This window comes from Scardinius erythrophthalmus (genome assembly GCF_964197995.2).
Source record: "Scardinius erythrophthalmus genome assembly, chromosome: 23".
In the NCBI taxonomy this organism is placed as follows: Eukaryota; Metazoa; Chordata; class Actinopteri; order Cypriniformes; family Leuciscidae; genus Scardinius; species Scardinius erythrophthalmus.
Window position 1 is genome coordinate 14,363,959 of NC_138243.1, and position 19,324 is coordinate 14,383,282.

Sequence of the window (19,324 nt, forward strand, 5' to 3'; positions counted from 1 at the left end):
TGAACCTATGTTTAATTTCTACTGTGAACAAATATTGTTAGAAGATGAATACTGTGGCACTATCAAAACAAGCTCTGTGTTTGAGCATCCTGACCAGCCCGACAACATCAGCACTGGCTTAACCAATGGTGTGAATTTGAGGCGGGGCAATCTGGTTGACCGACCAATAGAAGACAAGGAATGTTTAGGAAACCTGTTTGGAAAACAGTACTTATTTTTACAATTTTGTTTGATGATGCTGGTGCTACAGATATTACACACTTCACAAAATCTCTGACTGAAGACAATCATCTTTTCATACCTGCTGGACAAAGATATCTGATATAAAATATATCTGCACCCAAGAGTGTTCTTACTCACTGCTGAAAGGACCTAATAACTACTCAGTTTTATCACTCCCTCATTCACCACTAGTATATGAACCACTCACCATCTCTCACCCTCTCCCTCTCTCTCTCTCTCTCTCAGCCCCCAATAAAAGCTCAGGAAATGATGAGCATCCTTCAGAGTCCACATGATAGACAGACAGAACACGGAGGAAAGTCAGAGACAGCGAGAGCTAAGTAACCAACAACACTGAGAGCGAGAGAGGGTTGAAAAATCAGGAGATAAAATACAAAAACAGGGAATAGTGATTTTTTCAAACCAAGATCAAAGTGAGGAAAGTGAAGAACTCTTTTGAAGATGGGTATGGTGTTGGGGACTTTCTCTATGCACACCAAACAGGTCACCTACAGGACAGGTAGGATCCAATTTACACATTAACCAGTTAGAAATACGTTCACTAATGTGTTATTAGGTTGTGAGATCGAAGGATAGATAGATGAGAAAAATTTGAGAATTAGACGATATTAGATTCAGTGTCATTTTGAGGATTTTTAATAGATTTCTTTGAGTGTATGCCTTTTCTTTTCTTTTTTATTACACTTATCAATCTTGTTCTACTTAGTGTGTGACTTGAATGTCTGCATGTGTGTTTCTAACCCAGATAATTTTTGGAGAACAAAATTGCAACAGAATGCCCTTGAAGTTAGCTAAAACAGAAAAACTCCTCTTGGGGCCGTGTTAAAAGGGGGAAATGGTTCATAAGGGACTACATTTTATTCACTTCCACAAATTCCAGAATTGATATCTCAAAGGGCAAGCAAATAGCAATTTTAATTAGCCAAATTTTAGTTTCAATAAAGTCAATGAGAAGTCTGCATGTGCGAAGGATGAATTGAATGTGTTAGCATATGCTGGCATGGGCTCCATACAAGGCATTATGAGTTATGAAAGTATTACATGGCCATTTATTCCATGGAGGATGGAGGAGGCGGAAAACCGGAGTGATCAGGCTGCAAGTATGTGATAAGAAAATGCATAAAAAGAGAAAAAAGAGAAGGCGGATTGTTTGTGATTATTTATGCCTTGAAGGTTAATTAACCTACACTGTATGCAAAATTACCATTTCTGATTCGCCACAGCCTTAATGCACTACAGAATATGCTAAAACAATACCGAAGCAAATCAACAAATCAACAACACTGCACTCACATGTGTGAGCATGTGTTTATACTCACTCATAAGAGCAATAGAGAGCCACACTTCATATACACAAACACACACGTATACACACATCAGAGACCTGAAGAAAGATTAAGGAGCCGAGAGGATTACGAGTTCTGGGCAGAAAGACAGAAAACTTGTTTGAAGTCTTCAGTAAAATCCCCAGGAGTTACAGGAGCTGTCTGTGAGTTTATAACTAGAGAAAAACTGTGTGTCAGCTATGGCACTCAGCCCTGACGGACTATATCTTCTGCTGGATTTCTGAACGCCGCTGCTTCAGGTTCATGCATTGGGGATAAAAACTGTGAGGATGATCACTGGGAGATTTCAGTTTCAACTTTAAATAGTGTTTCTCTAGTTTTGTAGTTTGTAGGAATGGCCTATAAAGCACTGCGACTGCACTATGTTTTAAAATACTATGTTTTGTATTTGTGTTTGTGTTAAACCCGTAGGTTTAACTCACTTAGGAATAGTTGTACTTGGTGGACTTTCCTTTAACCCCTAAACTGTCACACCCCTTTTTGAGAATAGACATTAAAATGCACTATTCAAACTTAAATGGTTGTAATTCAAGAATACAGACCTAAGTTTGGTCTTGTTTTAAAGAAAACACTCAGCAGATTATTGCTGAAGTGAAAGCATGAAATCAAAAAATGAAAGTATGAAAAAGTTATGGAAGTTTAAATTTACAGTAAATCAAATATACTGTACTAAATATGTTTTCTTTTATATAAAATATATGTTTTACAAAATATTTTTTACTATACAATTACTATAAAATCAAAGCAATATATCTAACCAAGTTGATATCACAAAAATTGAAGTCCCCATGAGATTTTATTTAGGTTTAATACCAAAAATAGCCACCGGGTGACATACATTCCATTGAATTTAATTGTATGCATTCTGCCGTAACAAATTAATAAATTTCTGTCCAAATATCACTTCTCTCACACAATATGGAACCTTGAGACTCAGACCTTTCTGACAATATGTGTTTTGTCAAGATTAGAAAAGGTTTTGATCATAAATTATGAAACATGATGACGCCCAAAAGGGGAGGAGCCCGATGAAAGAATTTAGAGTACCATTTCTATGGTAACGCAACGTCCAATTTCAAAACGGTTTTCACAGGATGAATTCTGAGTTCGTAAGCTTTCAAATGATACCTAATTTATGATAACTACTAAAATATGTGATGTAATAAAAAAAGGTGATAAAAAAGATATTATATTTTAGAGGAGAATATATTATACTTTTTAGAGAATAATATTATTTTCTATTTTTTATTGACAAATACTAGATTATATGTTTTATTATGAACTTTTAGCATGAAAACCAAGGTTTCAATTATTAAAAGTGTGTGCGTCGACTTTTTGTGACAAAGGTCAGAACTCCTGTTATGATGTCGATTTTTTTGAGGTGCACTCTTGTCATAAATTCATCTATTACTGTTCCTACATAATTTGTAACAAAAAACAGAAATATCTATAACTAAAATATCTATTTTACGTCCTGCTAGTGTAACCCCTCTCACCCGGGTCCTTCACACCCCGCTCCGTGCGGGTCTCGAACCCGGGTCTCCGGCATGAGAGTCAGGCGCTCTAACAAGGAGGCTAAAGACTGCAGCCTCTAGCATCTGTCGCTAGAGCGCCTATTGAGATCAGAGGAGTGAGGTTTACCCGCACAGCAACTACTAGCTGGCCTCCATTACACTAGCAGTTAACAGGTAATTTTAGACATCACAAAACAAGTTATTAAACAAAATCAATAACAACACTGTAAATAAAGCTGACAAACAGTGAAAGCATGCAGCCTTATTAATTAATTACGCCCCGGTGCATGCTGGGAAAACCAGAATCATACCGTTAAATAGCTGTCACCCTTGCTGCATCAAAAATCGTAGGCTTATATTATATAGTAGCTACATTTGGTAGCTACATACAGTGGGGTCACTTAACTTCCATTCACAAATCCTCTCCCGTGGCCTCATGGGATTGTAAGGCGTCCATCGAATGCACTTCAGAATCTCAACGGAAGTAGTAGGTCATTTGGGTACTTTTCGCCTATACTGTTTATACTATGAATTCGGACATACTCGGCGCACATACAGTACTGTTTTCCGCTAACTATATATTATTTGGACACAGCGCCAAATTTTACACCTTGGAAATTTTCTAATAATCAATCGATCAATCAATCAATCAATTAATAAAGTTTTTTTTTTCTATTTTGTGATAGACACTTAATATAACAAACCAGCCAAAGTAATATTTACTTAAAGTCACTAGTTACTTTTAATTAGTAACAGTTGCTTAAAGCTTTAATTGCTACATGCTTGAATTGACTACAAATTTAGTTTAAATACATGGTTTATATTGGGTGTATTTTATTCATTTTGAAGCTATACAAGGGTTCAGGCTGTTATTCGCACCATTGCATGTTTCCAAGGGTAAGCAAATCATCTGTAACCATCTCCCAAGTGCATTAGCAGATTCAATAAGGTGTCTGAATAGAGAAAGTCCAACATAGACACTTTTTGAGTGAGAAAAAGAGGCTTACACCTGCTTGCGTGGATTTCACACATGCCAGTCGTTTGCTGGAAATTATTGTTTCTCTTCCATGGACGAGTGCCAAAGCAAGAAGAATTCCATTACAAACGTCTTTATCCTGTGTAAGGCAGGTGGTATGAGATAGAGATGAAGAGAAAGAGAGTGTGTTTTGTGCAGACAGGGTTGTGGTGATGGAGTGCAGATGTCTATGTGCTAGAATGAGGGTATCTCTGGATATCTTGGCCTGATTTTCAGGTCAGTCCTGCTGGATTTGTGTAATACAGAGCAGTGAGGGTTGATGTTATGTAATTATTCATTACCTTCAACTTCTCTCCACACTCCCAGCCCAAAGTTTGTCCGTCTGAAGTCTCTTCTTTTTTGTATTTTTAATAAGGTTACAGATCTGCTGTTTTGAAACTCAGACATCCCTTATGGCAATTTCTTTTCCTCTGTAGTCTCTGTTTCCGTCTTTTTAATCAGAAAAGTTTGTTGGATCGGTTCCCTAATGAGGGAAAGCATGAAACAAACAATAGGTCATTTTACAATGCATTAAAATGGTATGTGTACAGTACACAAACAAAAAAGCACATTTGTGCATACACACTAAAAATTACTTTGTGATTTGATCCATGACCATGATGATCCATGTGTAATGATCCCTGAATCATTCTTATCTGAGTCACGCACAATGGCTGGAAATAAACAATGGATGATAAAACAAACTACTTACAGTCGTACCACAGCTCATTTGATGAATGTGGATCAGGATTTGCCAACATTATGGGGACCAAATGACTCCACAAATGCAGTAAAATCTGAAATATCTTACAATGACCAGCCAGTGATACACTGTAAAAAATGTTTGTAGACTAAACAAGGCTAAAAATGCTACAGTAAAACCATATTAGAATAGTTGTACATTTTAATGTTTTAACTTTATTTGTTATAATTGTAATTTTACTGTACAATATTGTCAAAAGTATGAATTACAATAATTTACGATGAAAATGGTAAAGGAGATTCCCTGCATGACACCGTGTCCTAACTACACGCGCCGCGACACGCGATAAAAGGTATCTTTTCCATGTTAATCAGAGTTTTTGTCCTAACCAGGCGCGACGGCGACACGCGACGTTTCTAATTTAGAAACGGTTTCTATTTTTCTGCGACGTCGCGCTGGAACAACAAACACAAAGTGCGGCAATGATAATCTCAGGTACTGTTTGTGCTTTATTTAATGTTAAAAGCGTGAAATGTGACTTTGAATATCATTTAGTGCTCCAGCTTTGTAGCTGTAAAAGCAACAATGGACATATTTCACCTCAGATCTTGAAATTAAACTAATGGAAACATGAACGTTAAAACTGTGAACAAACAAGTGTATTATTTGACAAAGATTGTTTTAGTAACTCAGTAGCCTATGCTTTTTTTAAATGGTGTAACATTTGTGAATTAGATTATGTAGCTACTTATCCATTTTCTTGCGAGTGCCGTCAAGTTTACTCTCTAGTGTTGTGCACTTGCCGCGAGACTCCGCCCACACGCTGTTCTGATTGGCTGTTATTTTTGATTGACGTTGTGGCGTCTCACAGTCGCGTCGCGTCTAGTGTGGACAGACACACTGCCTGTCGCTGGAATTTTATCGCGTCGCGTGTAGTTAGGACACGGTGTGATACGTGACTACATTTTATATGTAAGCAATTTAGTTTCTTAATTTTGTTCTCAGTAATTTACATTACACCGTGTCCTAACTACACACGACGCGATGCCGCGACACGCGATAAAAGGTATCTTTTCCATGTTAATCAGAGTTTTTGTCCTAACCAGCCGAGACGGCGACACGCGACGTTTCTATTTTAGAAACGGTTTCTATTTTCCTTCGACGTCGCGCTGGAACAACAAACACTTGTGGCAGTGATAATCTTACTGTTTATGTGCGTTATTTAATGTTAAAAGCGTGAAATGTGACTTTGAATATCATTTAGTGGTCCAGCTTTGTAGCTGTATAAGAAACAATGGATAATTCACCTCAGATCTTGAAATTAAACAAATGGAAACAAGAATGTTAAAATTGTTAACAAACAAGTGTATTATTTGACAAAGATTGTTTTAGTAACTCAGTAGCCTATGTATTTTTTAAATGGTGTAATATTTGTGAATTAGATTATGTAGTTACTTATCCATTTTCTTGCGAGTGCCGTCAAGCTTAGTCTCTAGTGCTGTGCACTTGCGGCGAGACTCCGCCCACACGCCGTTCTGATTGGCTGTGATTTTTGATTGACGTTGTGGCGTCTCACAGTCGCGTCGCGTCTAGTGTGGACAGACACTGCCTGTCGCTGGAATTTTATCGCGTCGCGTGTAGTTAGGACACGGTGTTATTAGGGTGTTTTGTGGAAAATATTATGTTATTTACTTAGTGTCTATTATTTGTTTAAAGTAAAAAGCAGATTTTTTGTAGCTTGGTAAATTAACATTATATCACATAATGAAATGCAGTATTCGGTTATAATTTTATAATTAGTTATAACTTTTAACATGCCATCCCATAATACGTGAAACATTGTCACAATATTTTTATGGTCAATTTCAGGCAACCACAGCGGCTGTTTATTTATTTATTTATGTATTTTGTACAGTGTTCCAAGGTAAAATGCTTGATAAACTAACCAATAAGTAATAATAAATAATAATACAAATATAATAATCAAATAATAATAAATAAAAACCATAAATAATAATAATAATAAAGTTTTAAGGGATAATATTTTTGGATATTTCACTCAAAATAAAAAGTTGTGTCATCATTTTTTTAAGTTGTTGGGGGGGGTTGTATTATTATTATTTATTATAACTATGAAAGTAAATTCATTTTGGGGTGAATTATCCCTTTTAAAATGGTTTCGGTTAGTTTTAGATGCAAGGTTAGAGGATAAACATCATTAGCTCAGTATAAAAACAACAGAGGTCAACAGCATCCCTACTAAGATAGAACAACAAATGTATGTGCGTATAAGAGCTGCAGTGTGTAGACGAAAGTCATCATCCATCTTGCCACATTCAGTGTAAAAAATTATAATTCAATAAGGAAGAGATCTGCTTGCTGTATGTGCATGTGCAATAGAAAGGAACATTTCATCCTCACACTCTTCCTACTGCTTCCCATCATGCAGAGCAACAGTTCCTGACACCGAATAACAAACGGGACCCAGCAGAAACAGCCAGAGCGAGAGCAAAGAAAGAGAAATGAAAGGAGTTAGAGGGAGGGAAATTTGTGGGAGGGGCATCAAGGAAGCAACCATATGCTTTTAGCAAGAAAATTCCAGCTTGTCTTCATTCACTGACAAGTAAGAGAAGAGTGGAGAGGAAAACAAAAGCAGGGGCTTCAACAAAGAAAGACAGACTGGCGGACTCAACGCTTATTAGTTTGAACGTCGTGTCTCTGCGGTGACAACATGGGAGCAGTAGTGGGCACATTGACTATGCAGACAAGACAAAGACCATCCAGAGCCAGAGGTATGTTGACAAATGACAGATTATCCGACTTGTACATCACATAAATAATGGCGCATTATTGTTCAGAAAGACTGAAGCACAAAGGAGTTTTGAAGTATCAACAACAGGACTAAATCAGTGTCTAACTCAGACCCTGAAAGGACTGAAAGAGCGCTCAAAGAAAAGAAGTGCCCTATTTGTGATGGATAACACTTATAAAAAGATGTGATCTTTCAAGAGAGCTGAAAGAGGATGGAATGGATGCATGGTTGAAACAGAGAAGATATGCAGTAGACAAGCAACATATCACGGTCTGCTGTTTACAAATGATGGTTTAACCTCATCCCTCACTGATAAACATCATCGCTAGAGTGTGTGTGTGTGTGTGTGTGTGTGTGTGTGGCATCTTGGTACGTGAGCGGTTGTTTTAACACTCTGCTCACATATCAACCCTCTTCCTGTTCACATGCGCCCTGGTGTAGTTGTCATGGAGACAGCTTTCTAATGCTTGGTACAGCAGATGATGGGATGTTATGATCGACATGAAAGCATTATACATACAGCACTGCAACTGTTCTTGATCAATTCACATGGATCACAAGTTTAATCATGGTTAAACTCGAGTAATACTATGCATCAGTCATTTATTCATTCAATCACTAAATGATACACTAAATTAGAGGTCAACTGCACAGCAAATAAACAGGAATCTATTAAAACTAATCTCTGTGTTTATACATTTAAATACATTAAACATATTTTAATATATATATATATATATTTTGGGGGAAAGTATTAAAAAATCCTAGACATTTTAAAGACATTAAACAGGAGAGAGAATGACATACATATCATTAAAATAGAATTTTAACAGATTTCTCTAAAATGCATTACCCTGTGTTGAATAATAATGCAATAAATTCCACGTCCTGTCACTCCAATTCAATTTTCTTTAGGGTGTAATTCATTCATTTCAAATTCACACTCATGAACTAAAAGGGAGTCAGTTTCTCAATTCGAAATTCCGCACAACCCCTGGTGACTTAAATGTATATGACTGGTGGGGGGGTTTTTTTGGGGGGGGGTGCTTGGCTTCTCGTCTCTATCTGAGGGGTGTGACTCAACCCCGGTCCTAATAAGAGGGGAGTTTAGATCTGCAGTAACAAGTGATTTACACTGCCTTTACAGCAGCTGCTCATGAATATTCATCCTGCTGTTTAACTATTTGTTTGCTATTTGTCACTTTTCCCTGACATCTTACCCTATAGATCACTGCGTGCTCCCTTGCGGTAGAATGTGGGCGGCTTGCTCTGGTTAATTACCTCTTAAGGGATATAGTTGAGTTTGACGTCAAAGGCTGGCTTCTAAATTACAGTCTTATAACCCCAGAGTGCTGAACTGGAATTATTTGTTGTCTTGCACTTGGCCTGTACTGAGAAGAATGTCAGCCAACTTGATTTAACCTGTCTTTATAACTGGCTCATTAAAATGCTCATATTTGACACAGAATTAGCAAATTAAATAAAATACAACACTCTGCAATCATAATTAATTACTGGTTTTCATTTGGCAATCATATGTTATAGTGTGTCATTATATCTAATTCCATGTCAAACGATGATCTCTGCACTAGTAACAACATCTCATTTTAATTTTTCTCATAACTGATTTCCATTACAATTTGCTTGGAGTAAACCAATTTCAATCTGCAGTTATTTCCTAATGAGTTCAGATGTAACATTTAAGAGATCATCTCAGTTATAAAATCAATAAAAGATAGACACCGTAACAAGACAAGAAGGCTTGTGCTGATGTTGTTTTAAACTTTCATCTATCTCTGTGCTAGAGGAAGCACTCTAATGGCACTAATAGCAGCTTGAATGGAGAATGTGTCTTTAAAGTTTATTTTAGTGTGTTCCTACTGCCACTGTTTTCAAGGGCTTTGTTGCTGTTTTAAGCATTAAAGAGGAAGAGAGAGCAATAGATGGATGAAGAGAGAGAGTTTCAGACATGCGCTGTGTTCTGTTGCACTTTGGCTTTCCCAGACATTTTTTTTCATGTGCTAATATCTCTCTCCTTCTCCATCTTTCAACTGATCTCTCTGTTTTCCCATACACATAAAAACACACATCTTCAACCCATTCTGTCTTTCGTGTAATAGCCATCTTTTCCATTTTCAATTTCCAAGTAATTTATTGCCATTAATGTTTTGCATAACAAAACACACACACACACACACACATTAAATTAAATTAAATTAAATTAAATTAAATTAAATTAAATTAAATTAAATTAAATTAAATTAAATTAAATTAAATTAAATTAAATTAAATTAAGAATAAAGTTCTTAATACACATTAATGGAACACGCCACCGTTTTTTGAAATAGGGGTTATTCACCGTCTCCCTTACATTTAGATAGGTGAGCAAACGCATTTTTGTGCATGCATTGTTTTAGTTTGGCAGCGCCGCCGTTAACTTAGCTTAGCATAATGAAAGGAATCCTTTGTTGCCGGATAGCATGTCATGAGTAAAAGCGTATTCACAACGAGTACAAATAGCAATACAGAATAAGACTAGGCGATTTCCTAGGCAGATATTGACTTGGGACTATATTGGGGTGAAGCACAGGCGAAGCACTGCTACTTGGGTGCAGAGATATCAGATATCTTGGGCGCAGAGATAGCGGATTTCAGGTGTTGTGTGATATCTCTGCACCCAAGTAGTGCTTCGCCTTCACCCCAATATAGTCCCATGTCAATATCTGCCTTGGAAATTGCCTAGTCTTAATCTGTATTGCTATTTGTATTTCTTGTGAATACGTAGGCCACAAGAAGTAATTAGGGTTTTTTTTCTCACTTTTACTCACGACATGCTATCCGGCAACAAAGGATTCCATTCATTATGCTAAGCTAAGCTAGCGGCGGCGCTGCCAGACTAAGACAATGCATGCACTGAGACAAAAATGTGTTTGTCCACCTATCTAAATGTAGGGGAGACGGTGAATAAGCCCTATTTTTAAAAAAACGGTGGCGTGTTCCTTTAATTGTGCCGGTAATGCTCCCTGCCTTTCTACATATTTCTTTTGTTTCACCTTAGGTTTTCTCTCAACTTCCATTTTCATTCTCACTCTCACATCAGTTTGCATGTGTTAAAAAGAAGAGAGGTGATAATTAAGACTGATGAAATGAGGGGCTGCCCTGTTGAGTTAGAAGCTTCACATCATTCCAGTGAGTTATATCCACTTACACTCATATCACAGTTATCAGACAGATCGGAAAATGTCTGGGAGTTGTTCAAGACACATTGGGCCCTATTTTAACGATCTGAAACGCAAGTGTCAAAGCGCAAAGCGCAAGTAACTTTGTGGGCGGGTCTTGGCGCTGTTGCTATTTTCCCGGCGGGATAAATGACTCTTGCGCCAGGCGCAAATCTAAAATGGGTTGGTCTGAAGCAGCTTCATTATTCATAGGTGTGGTTTGGGCGTAACGTGAAATAAACCAATCAGAGCGTCATCTCACATTCCCTTTAAGAGCAGGCGCGTTTGTTCTAAAGCGGATTCCTATAATAACGGGGGATTTGCCAGGCGCACGCCAGGAGCGGTTCACAGCCAAGGAGAGCAACGCTCTCGTCAGGGAGATTGGGGATGGAGAAACCCACCCAAATTAACTTCGGTTAAAAAGGCGTATGATAATTTGGGTAAATGTGTAAGCTAGATGTATGCTTTTATAATAAATTGTCTATCTATCTATCTATCTATCTATCTATCTATCTATCTATCTATCTATCTATCTATCTATCTATCTATCTATCTATCTATCTATCGTAATAATGTATGATTTGCAAAAATGAAAACTGCTGCTTCTGTGTAGATGAGAGAATCAAAGTGTATGCGCGTTGTGCACACGCTACATTGATTATGGCCAAGCATGCGTCCTTAAAATAGCATATGAATAACATGCGCAACGCGCCACTGACTTTAAACTATTTTTTCCTGGTTAGTGGCGCAATTGTTTTCTAAACCTGCAAAATAGCATGAAGGAACATTTGCGCCGGCCCGGAACACACCTCCTTTTTTGCGCTGAACCGCCCAATGAGCGCAAGTTCATTCCCTAGTTTAGCGACGTGCTTCTGTGGAGGGAAAAACGCGCTTTGCGCGAGTGCAAAATAGGAATGATACATGCGTCGGTGTACAAAGTCAATTGCGCTGGGTGCAAGATAGGGCCCATTCAGTCGAGATTCAAGCTTATATTCTCCATCACAAACATATCTTGTCAAACTGGTTATAATAGCTTCAGTCTTTCCAAATAGACTGAATTTGTTTTAAAATGTCAGAGATCTGTTAAAGATTAAGACTGAAGCAAACGAGCTTTATGTCATTTTTTCACTGTACTAAAGAATAAAAATACCATAAAATGTGTGCAGATATTTAGGAAACATGCTTATATCAAATACTTATTTCTCAGAAAAACTTTGTATTTGTATTGTATTTTGACACCACGGGTTGCCATTTGGCGGAAACACCGCGTATTGCAGCCCAGCAAAGCCAGCAAACGAACTGGGTCAGAGATCGCAGATTCTCGACCTAAAAAGCCAGGCATCCATCTTAAAATCTCTATGAACGGGAGCATATTAAAGGGGTGGTTGATTATGATTTCACTTTTTTAACTTTAGTTAGTGTTTAATGTTGCTGTTTGAGCATAAACAACATCTGCAAAGTTACGACGCACAAAGTTCAAATATTTTCTTTTACAGAAATAGCTTTTTAAGGACTAATTATAACAAACGGCTGGTAGGGACTACAATCATGAGCTTCTTTTTTTTTTTGTGATCAACTTTTTATTGTCTTTAGAAGTAACATCCATTCAAACAAACAGACAGGGAAAGGGGAGCAACAGACATATTATCCATAATTTGACAATATGAAAGAGTAAAGAAAAAAAAAAAAGAGAGAAAAAAACAAAACAAAAAGAAACACCTTATAAAGTCATTCCTTTATATAGTCCAATATGTTGGAAGAAAAACATTGCCATGCATCAATGGTACTAGGTTTAGCCTTGTTAATTCGTGCTGTTGTACATTCACAAGTCACTATTTTATGTAAGCTATGAATCCAATATGTTTTTGCACACATGTGCGGAGTAAACCAGTTTTGTATTATTGTCTTCTTTGCAGCTGTAAACCCAGAAAACAGCATTCTCTTTTGCAATGAACTTATAAAGAGATCAGAATCATCGTTGAGAAGACATAAACCTGGATTAGACAGATAATTAATTTGTAGTAAAGAGGACAAAACCAAGTTTACATTAGTCCATAGGTTGACAACAATTGAACACTCCCAAAACATATGAAGAAAAGTACCTGATGATAAAGTGTTACAGATATGGCAGTTATAAGCTGATTGCAGTTTCAATCATGAGCTTCTTCACGGGTTAGTAACATCACTAAAATTTACATAAACCCTGCCCTGGGAACGTGATTTATAGATTATCATGACAGAATATGCTAATCAATTACTAGAAGATAACTACACAAGCTACATAAATTCATCAACTAACCATTCAGAAATGTCCTGTTGCATTCTACATGTTCTCACTTCTTCTTGAGTCTCTCCATCATTGTCCGACTCCAGTTTAAACATAAAAGTATATAAGTTTTAGAAATTTCCAGTTCGTGTCTGAGGTAATCAAATATGCCACCGCACAAGCTCTTGAAGCTCCGCCCTCCGTGCGGAGAGCAGCAGCTCATTTGCATTTAAAGGGACACACACAAAAACAGCAGCACGTTTTTGCTCACCCTCAGAAAGTGACAATTTTAAATTGCTAAAAATTATCGGTGGGGTATTTTGAGCTAAAACTTCACATACACACTCTGGGGACATCAGAGACTTATTTTACATCTTGTGAAAAGGGCATTATAGAACCCCTTTAAACAGATACATTGACAGCCTTACAGTGTGTAAGTCTCCTCGCCTGCGCTCGCTCCTGTTGCGTGTCCTCAATCTGGCAACCCGCATGAGCATAGAGTCTGAGGAGGGGGACGGGGAAACAACTCTCCAATATTTAGAATTTTAACTGCAGTATTCATTTCAACCGCTATCCAGCTTTCAATATGACATACTGCACCTTTAATTCAAAATAGTTTGGAGCCTTATCAAACAGAGAACTTTAGATTTTGACCAACTCATTGGCACAATATCCTGTGTGAATTCAAGCACACACCATTTACATTTGCAGCTCCTTCTTATCTTATTACAGGAGGTATTCCACACCCCAGAATCACACAATAGGTTGAGGCAAAAGTGAAACATGGATCGCTAGTAACTGAGCTTTTGAAAACTGCACAATGTTCAGACACCTCAGGGAAATCAGTCTACGATTAGATTTCTTATTGATCCCTCTGCACATTTAACGATCCATTTAACAAACTTAGAGAGTAATTTAACATCTCAAATACTACAAACCTTTACCTATGATGTAAGCACCAACACTTTGTGGTTATATAAATGCACATCTTCATGTGTTTGAGTTTGAGGGCATACTGGAGGTTAAAGAGTAAGTGTGTGTGTGTGTGTGTGTGTGTGCGTGCGTGCGTGCGTGTGTGTGTGTGTGTGTGTGTACGAAAACCAGAGAGAGGATTTATAAAGGGCTGGGGCATTAATAACGAGATTCAAAGGCTCTCCAGTGTTCTGTGAAAGATGGAGGTCTACCCCAAGCTACCCATGGCCATTTTCATTCGTTCTACTGATTTCCCCCATCACCCCATCTGCCTCTCTACCCACAATCACTTCTCCAGTGCTGACACAGCAGCAGGGCCTGCAGGGGGCCGAGTCTGTGTGTGTGAGTATCTTGAAACACATGAGTCATCTGAGTTTCTTTACCAAAAAGAAAGCCTTCAAAATGGAGGTGTGTGGGTTCGTTTGCCCTGAGCACATCGGTTTTTGTGAAGGGAAACAGCCGCTGCGTCCGAAAACGAATACATCACTACTGAAAAACAGTAGAAGTATGTCTGAATATTTGAAAAGTACTCGGATTTGGCGAGATTCTGAAGTGCGCATTCGATGGCACTTTACTATCCCATGAGGCCATGGGAGAGGAGTTGTGAATGACCGTGAAGCATCACAACTGACACTGTAGGTCACAATGACAACATTTCATTCATACTACATACAGTACATTATATATAGAACACACCTTTTTAACGACTGTGAAGTAAGTTTCAAACCAAATGTAGTATACAGTCTGCAATTTTGGACGCAGTGAGCGTGTTCAGTGAGTATCCTCGACAATCCCAACGATGCTTTCTTAATCTCACCAAATGCAATGAGAAGAAACAAAGTTATCGTTTAGACAAACTAAAGATTATTAACTTTTAGTTTAATCTAAATAATGTTGTTGTTAAAGGGGCATTGAATAGTTAGTTAGTGTTTGCATCTGTGTTCTTTTTTAAGTACTGATACCACAATGGTGTTATGTCACATTTACCACTGGGAAATTTGTGGGAGGGAGAAAGATTCCCCATGCAGATTTCGCAACGGGTTCAATTTCGTCACCAGGATTCGCTACATTGACCAACAAAAAACTGCTTGGTTTTAAAGCAGGGTTTCTCAAACTCGGTCCTGGAGGGCCACTGTCCTGCACAGTTTAGCTCCAACCCTAATCAAACACACCTGAGCAAGCTAATCAATGTCTTCAGGATCACTAGAACCTCACAGCTAGGTGTGTTTGATCAGGGTTGGAGCTAAACTGTGCAGGACAGTGGCCCTCCAGGACCGAGTTTGAGAAACCCTGGTTTTAAAGTGACTTCTGTGTAAGCATTGCTTGATACATCACTATACTACTGACAGCAAACAACAAAACTTTGTTGCCTGCGAAATTTCACGAATTTGTTCACTACTTCAGATGCCGCCATCTATTGACATCAATCAGCACGATCGTCTCTTGAGTTTGAGAGAGCAGTCTCTGCAAATAATAAGCAACTTTGGCATCACTGCTCAGGATTGTCTCCATCATCAAATCTTTTCAACTTTTGTTCCTGTACTGATGTTTATGCTTGTTTTTTTTTTTTTTTTTGCTTTTCTATCTTCTGGCTCCAGATCTCTCATTAGCCATGTTTCCATCCAAAGTTACAATTGTAACTCATGTGAAAAATTTGAGTACCGCAAAACATTTTTGCAAATAAAGCAGTTTCCATTCCATGTGTTCAGGAGAACAAAATCATCACTTCCTGGAAAATATAATAAAATTTCCTGGGATATATAATAATATGAATTATTATTATTATTAAATTATTTACATTATTTGAAAGTCTGAGATTTCCATATGAGGTCAATCATTTCACATCCAATTCTTCTAGATCCAAACAGTCTGATCAATGTGAACCAATCACGTGAACGAGTGGATCTCTGAGCTGGTGTGAGTGAGTGGAGGCGGGGCTAATTTGCATATTCATAGAACAGTGTATACTAAATGAGGCAAGGTATACATTCAAGCAATTTTAAGGCATTAAAATATGTTCTCTCTCTAGATAAGGTGGATGATGAATTGGAGATGACAATGGTCAGCCATCGGCCGGAGGGTCTCGAGCAGCTCGAGGCGCAGACCAACTTCACCAAGCAAGAGCTACAAGTCCTTTACAGAGGCTTCAAAAATGTATGTTGCCCAGCATTTCTCCTTCAATCCCACATTAACTTTTCACAAATTTCTTTTGACATGTTTCCACAAGCTTATATTGTTTATGTAATACATCCTTATGCCTCAATATCTTCTCTTATGAATCATCGCATCTCATCTGCATATTCTGTCCCTGTGGCCCTGTTTGCATGTCTCATCTGTCTTTAAAACTCTGTAAAATCTTATTGTTCCTCTTTGCATTATCCAGCGTGTCACTAATCACTGTGTGCTAGCCTGAAGCAACAGTCAGCTAGTCATATTTCGCAATACCAACCTTCACACGCAGTATTATACACACACATAAACAGTCAGCAATACACCAAGCAGCTCATATTTGTTGCATTAAAAAAAGCTTTACCAAACATACTGTGTAGTTCTCTATGGCAGTGCATCTACTTGTACATCTCATCAACCTATTTGTTTGAGCACTTTTAGTGTCCTTGTTACTTGTATTTACTATAGTAATTACTATAAATGATTAAATGCAACTAACCCTAATCCTAACCCTATAGTAAGTACAGTTCATTATTATTATTCAGAACTTAATGTATAATTAAACTGTAACATGGTGACCTTAAAATGAAGTGTAACCCATTTTTAAAATTATATTGTATAATATTGTTTTTATTTAACGATAATGTCTGCAGAGCTCCAGTTATCATATCCAATCTGCATATGCAGGAATCAGTCTCAAGCCAATAATATGAAGTGTTTTTCCCCCCTCAGGAGTGTCCAAGTGGAGTGGTGAATGAAGAGACATTTAAACACATTTATGCACAGTTTTTTCCACATGGAGGTACTTGATGTAAAATCCTTACATGCTTCTTACGATGGGTACATTTAAGTGTCTAATGTTTTCATCTGTTGTCACTGCTGTTCCAGATGCCAGCACGTATGCACATTATCTCTTCAATGCGTTCGACACCAGAAATAATGGATCCATAAAGTTTGAGGTATGAAGACTATGAGCCTATGTGCAGTCTTGGCACAGCATAATATTTAGGTGACATTGCACACAGGATTTATTTTCTCGCTCTCTCTCAGGACTTTGTGATGGGACTTTCTACTCTGCTGCGGGGGACCGTCAGAGATAAACTAGAATGGACATTTCATCTCTATGACATTAACAGAGATGGATTTATTAATAGGGAGGTATGTCATAATTAAAAAGGCAATTATTATAATTTTTTTTTAATTATCATAATAATTATCATAATTCAGTAACTAACTCAATGTTCATGTACCTCACAGGAAATGACGGAGATAGTGAGGGCCATCTATGACATGATGGGGAAGTACACGTATCCAGCTTTAAAAGGGGATGTACCGAAGCAGCATGTGGATACCTTCTTTGAGGTCAGTAATAATAAGTAATTATTTTGGTAAATCTTTCCAAAACATGCAGGTCATATTTTGCAACAAAGTGGGAAAAAAATGTATCTGGCCAAAACTGATGTCTGGCCTCGGACAATTGACATCTTCACCCTTTATTCAAATTTACTATTAAATTTGTTAAAGCATATTGTGTAATTGTGCTTGGAGTCAATTGTTTTCTTTGTGATGAAACATGCAAATTGTGCGGACATAATTTCTGGCCAAGCTGTCATTATATATATATATATATATATATATATATATATATATATATATATATATATATATATATATGTTTTTATTTTTTTTTTTATTATTATTTTTTTACATATGCAAAAACAAGAAAGAACCAACTAAAATTAATAATGGATTATGTAGTCCATTAAAAAAAAATTCTGTGGTCTTTTTGTTTTTCTATGCAATGGTTTGCATAATAAAAAAAAAATGTAGCTGTAGTTTGCCTTTTTTTGCCAAATAACTTTGTCAGATAAAAACCTTAAGTTTAGCGTTTTGTTCTTCCCTATTTTAAATCTAAAATATTTTCTTCACATTTTGATGGTTTAATCTAACATTAAAATCAGATATCCTCTCATGACATCACTTTTGGCCACAACTATACACACACACAAGCATATTTTAGCAACATTAAGATTTAATAAAAAAAAAATTAATTCCATACTCAGATGATTCTTATTAGATACTAAAAATGTTGTTCAAAATACATGTAGAATTAATTTCCTCATTCATTTATACATTCCTTTCTTTCAATTTTGAGGTTAAACATGTATTCCCATCCCTGTGCTTGATTTTTACAGCAAAAACGATAGAGCAACTTAAATAAATGTTCTCTCTCCCACAGAAAATGGACAAAAACAAAGATGGAGTTGTAACATTGGAGGAGTTTGTCATTGCCTGTCAGGAGGTATGTTCACATTACATGCTGTAAGTGATTTCAGCTGTTTTACATTTGCCTTAGTCTTAAGGTGAATTCAGAACCATAAGAATTATTCAAAGGAATAGTTCACCTAAAAATGCAAATTATGTCATCATTTACTCACCCTCAAGTTGTTTCAAACTTGTATGTATTGCTTTCTTCTGCTGAACACAAAATAAGATATGCCGTTAACCAGTCAGTATTGACTTCCATAGTAAAAAAAAAGAGAAAACATATTTTTTTCACGTGAAAAAGCCACATATAAATCTTCTGCGAAGTTCATGCAATATGATCCAGTTTAAAGGGGTGGTATAATGCCCTTTTCACAAGATGTAAAATAAGTCTTTGATGTCCCCAGATATGTGAAGTTTTAGCTCAAAATACCCCACAGATATTTTATATAGCATGTTAAAATTGTCACTTTTTGAGGGTAAGCAAAAACGCACCATTTTGCTCCTTTAAATGCAAATGAGCTGCTGTAGCACAGAGGGCGGAGCTTCAAGAGCTCATGACATTTTACCTCACACACACGTTTCAAAAACTATTAGCCTTTTATGTTCAAACCGGATTCAGACAATGATGGAGAGACTCAAGAAGAAGTGACAACATGTAGAAGCAACCGGACATTTCTGAATGATTAGTTGATGAATTTATGTAGCTTATGTGTAGTTATCTTCTAGTCATTGATTAGCATATTCTGTCTGTTCCGGGGGCGGGGTTTATGTAAATTCTAGGGTTGGTGTTGTCACTTA

The 19,324-nt window shown here is 37.1% G+C and overlaps 1 protein-coding gene across 3 annotated transcripts in view; it reads left to right on the plus strand.

The window, feature by feature from the left end:
• kcnip1b (Kv channel interacting protein 1 b) overlaps positions 1 to 19,324 on the plus strand; it is an 82,360-nt gene that overhangs the window by 61,539 nt on the left and 1,497 nt on the right. The window contains exons 1-7 of one of the 3 annotated variants that reach the window (XM_081355268.1): positions 546 to 742; positions 16,119 to 16,243; positions 16,991 to 17,060; positions 17,147 to 17,217; positions 17,309 to 17,416; positions 17,516 to 17,620; positions 18,498 to 18,560. In XM_081355268.1, the coding sequence (XP_081211394.1) occupies positions 685 to 742; positions 16,119 to 16,243; positions 16,991 to 17,060; positions 17,147 to 17,217; positions 17,309 to 17,416; positions 17,516 to 17,620; positions 18,498 to 18,560 (600 nt within the window). In that variant the 5' untranslated portion in view covers positions 546 to 684. Of the gene's footprint in view, positions 1 to 545; positions 743 to 7,300; positions 7,614 to 16,118; positions 16,244 to 16,990; positions 17,061 to 17,146; positions 17,218 to 17,308; positions 17,417 to 17,515; positions 17,621 to 18,497; positions 18,561 to 19,324 lie in introns of those variants that run through there. The other 2 variants (XM_081355267.1, XM_081355266.1) reach the window with 2 other exon arrangements.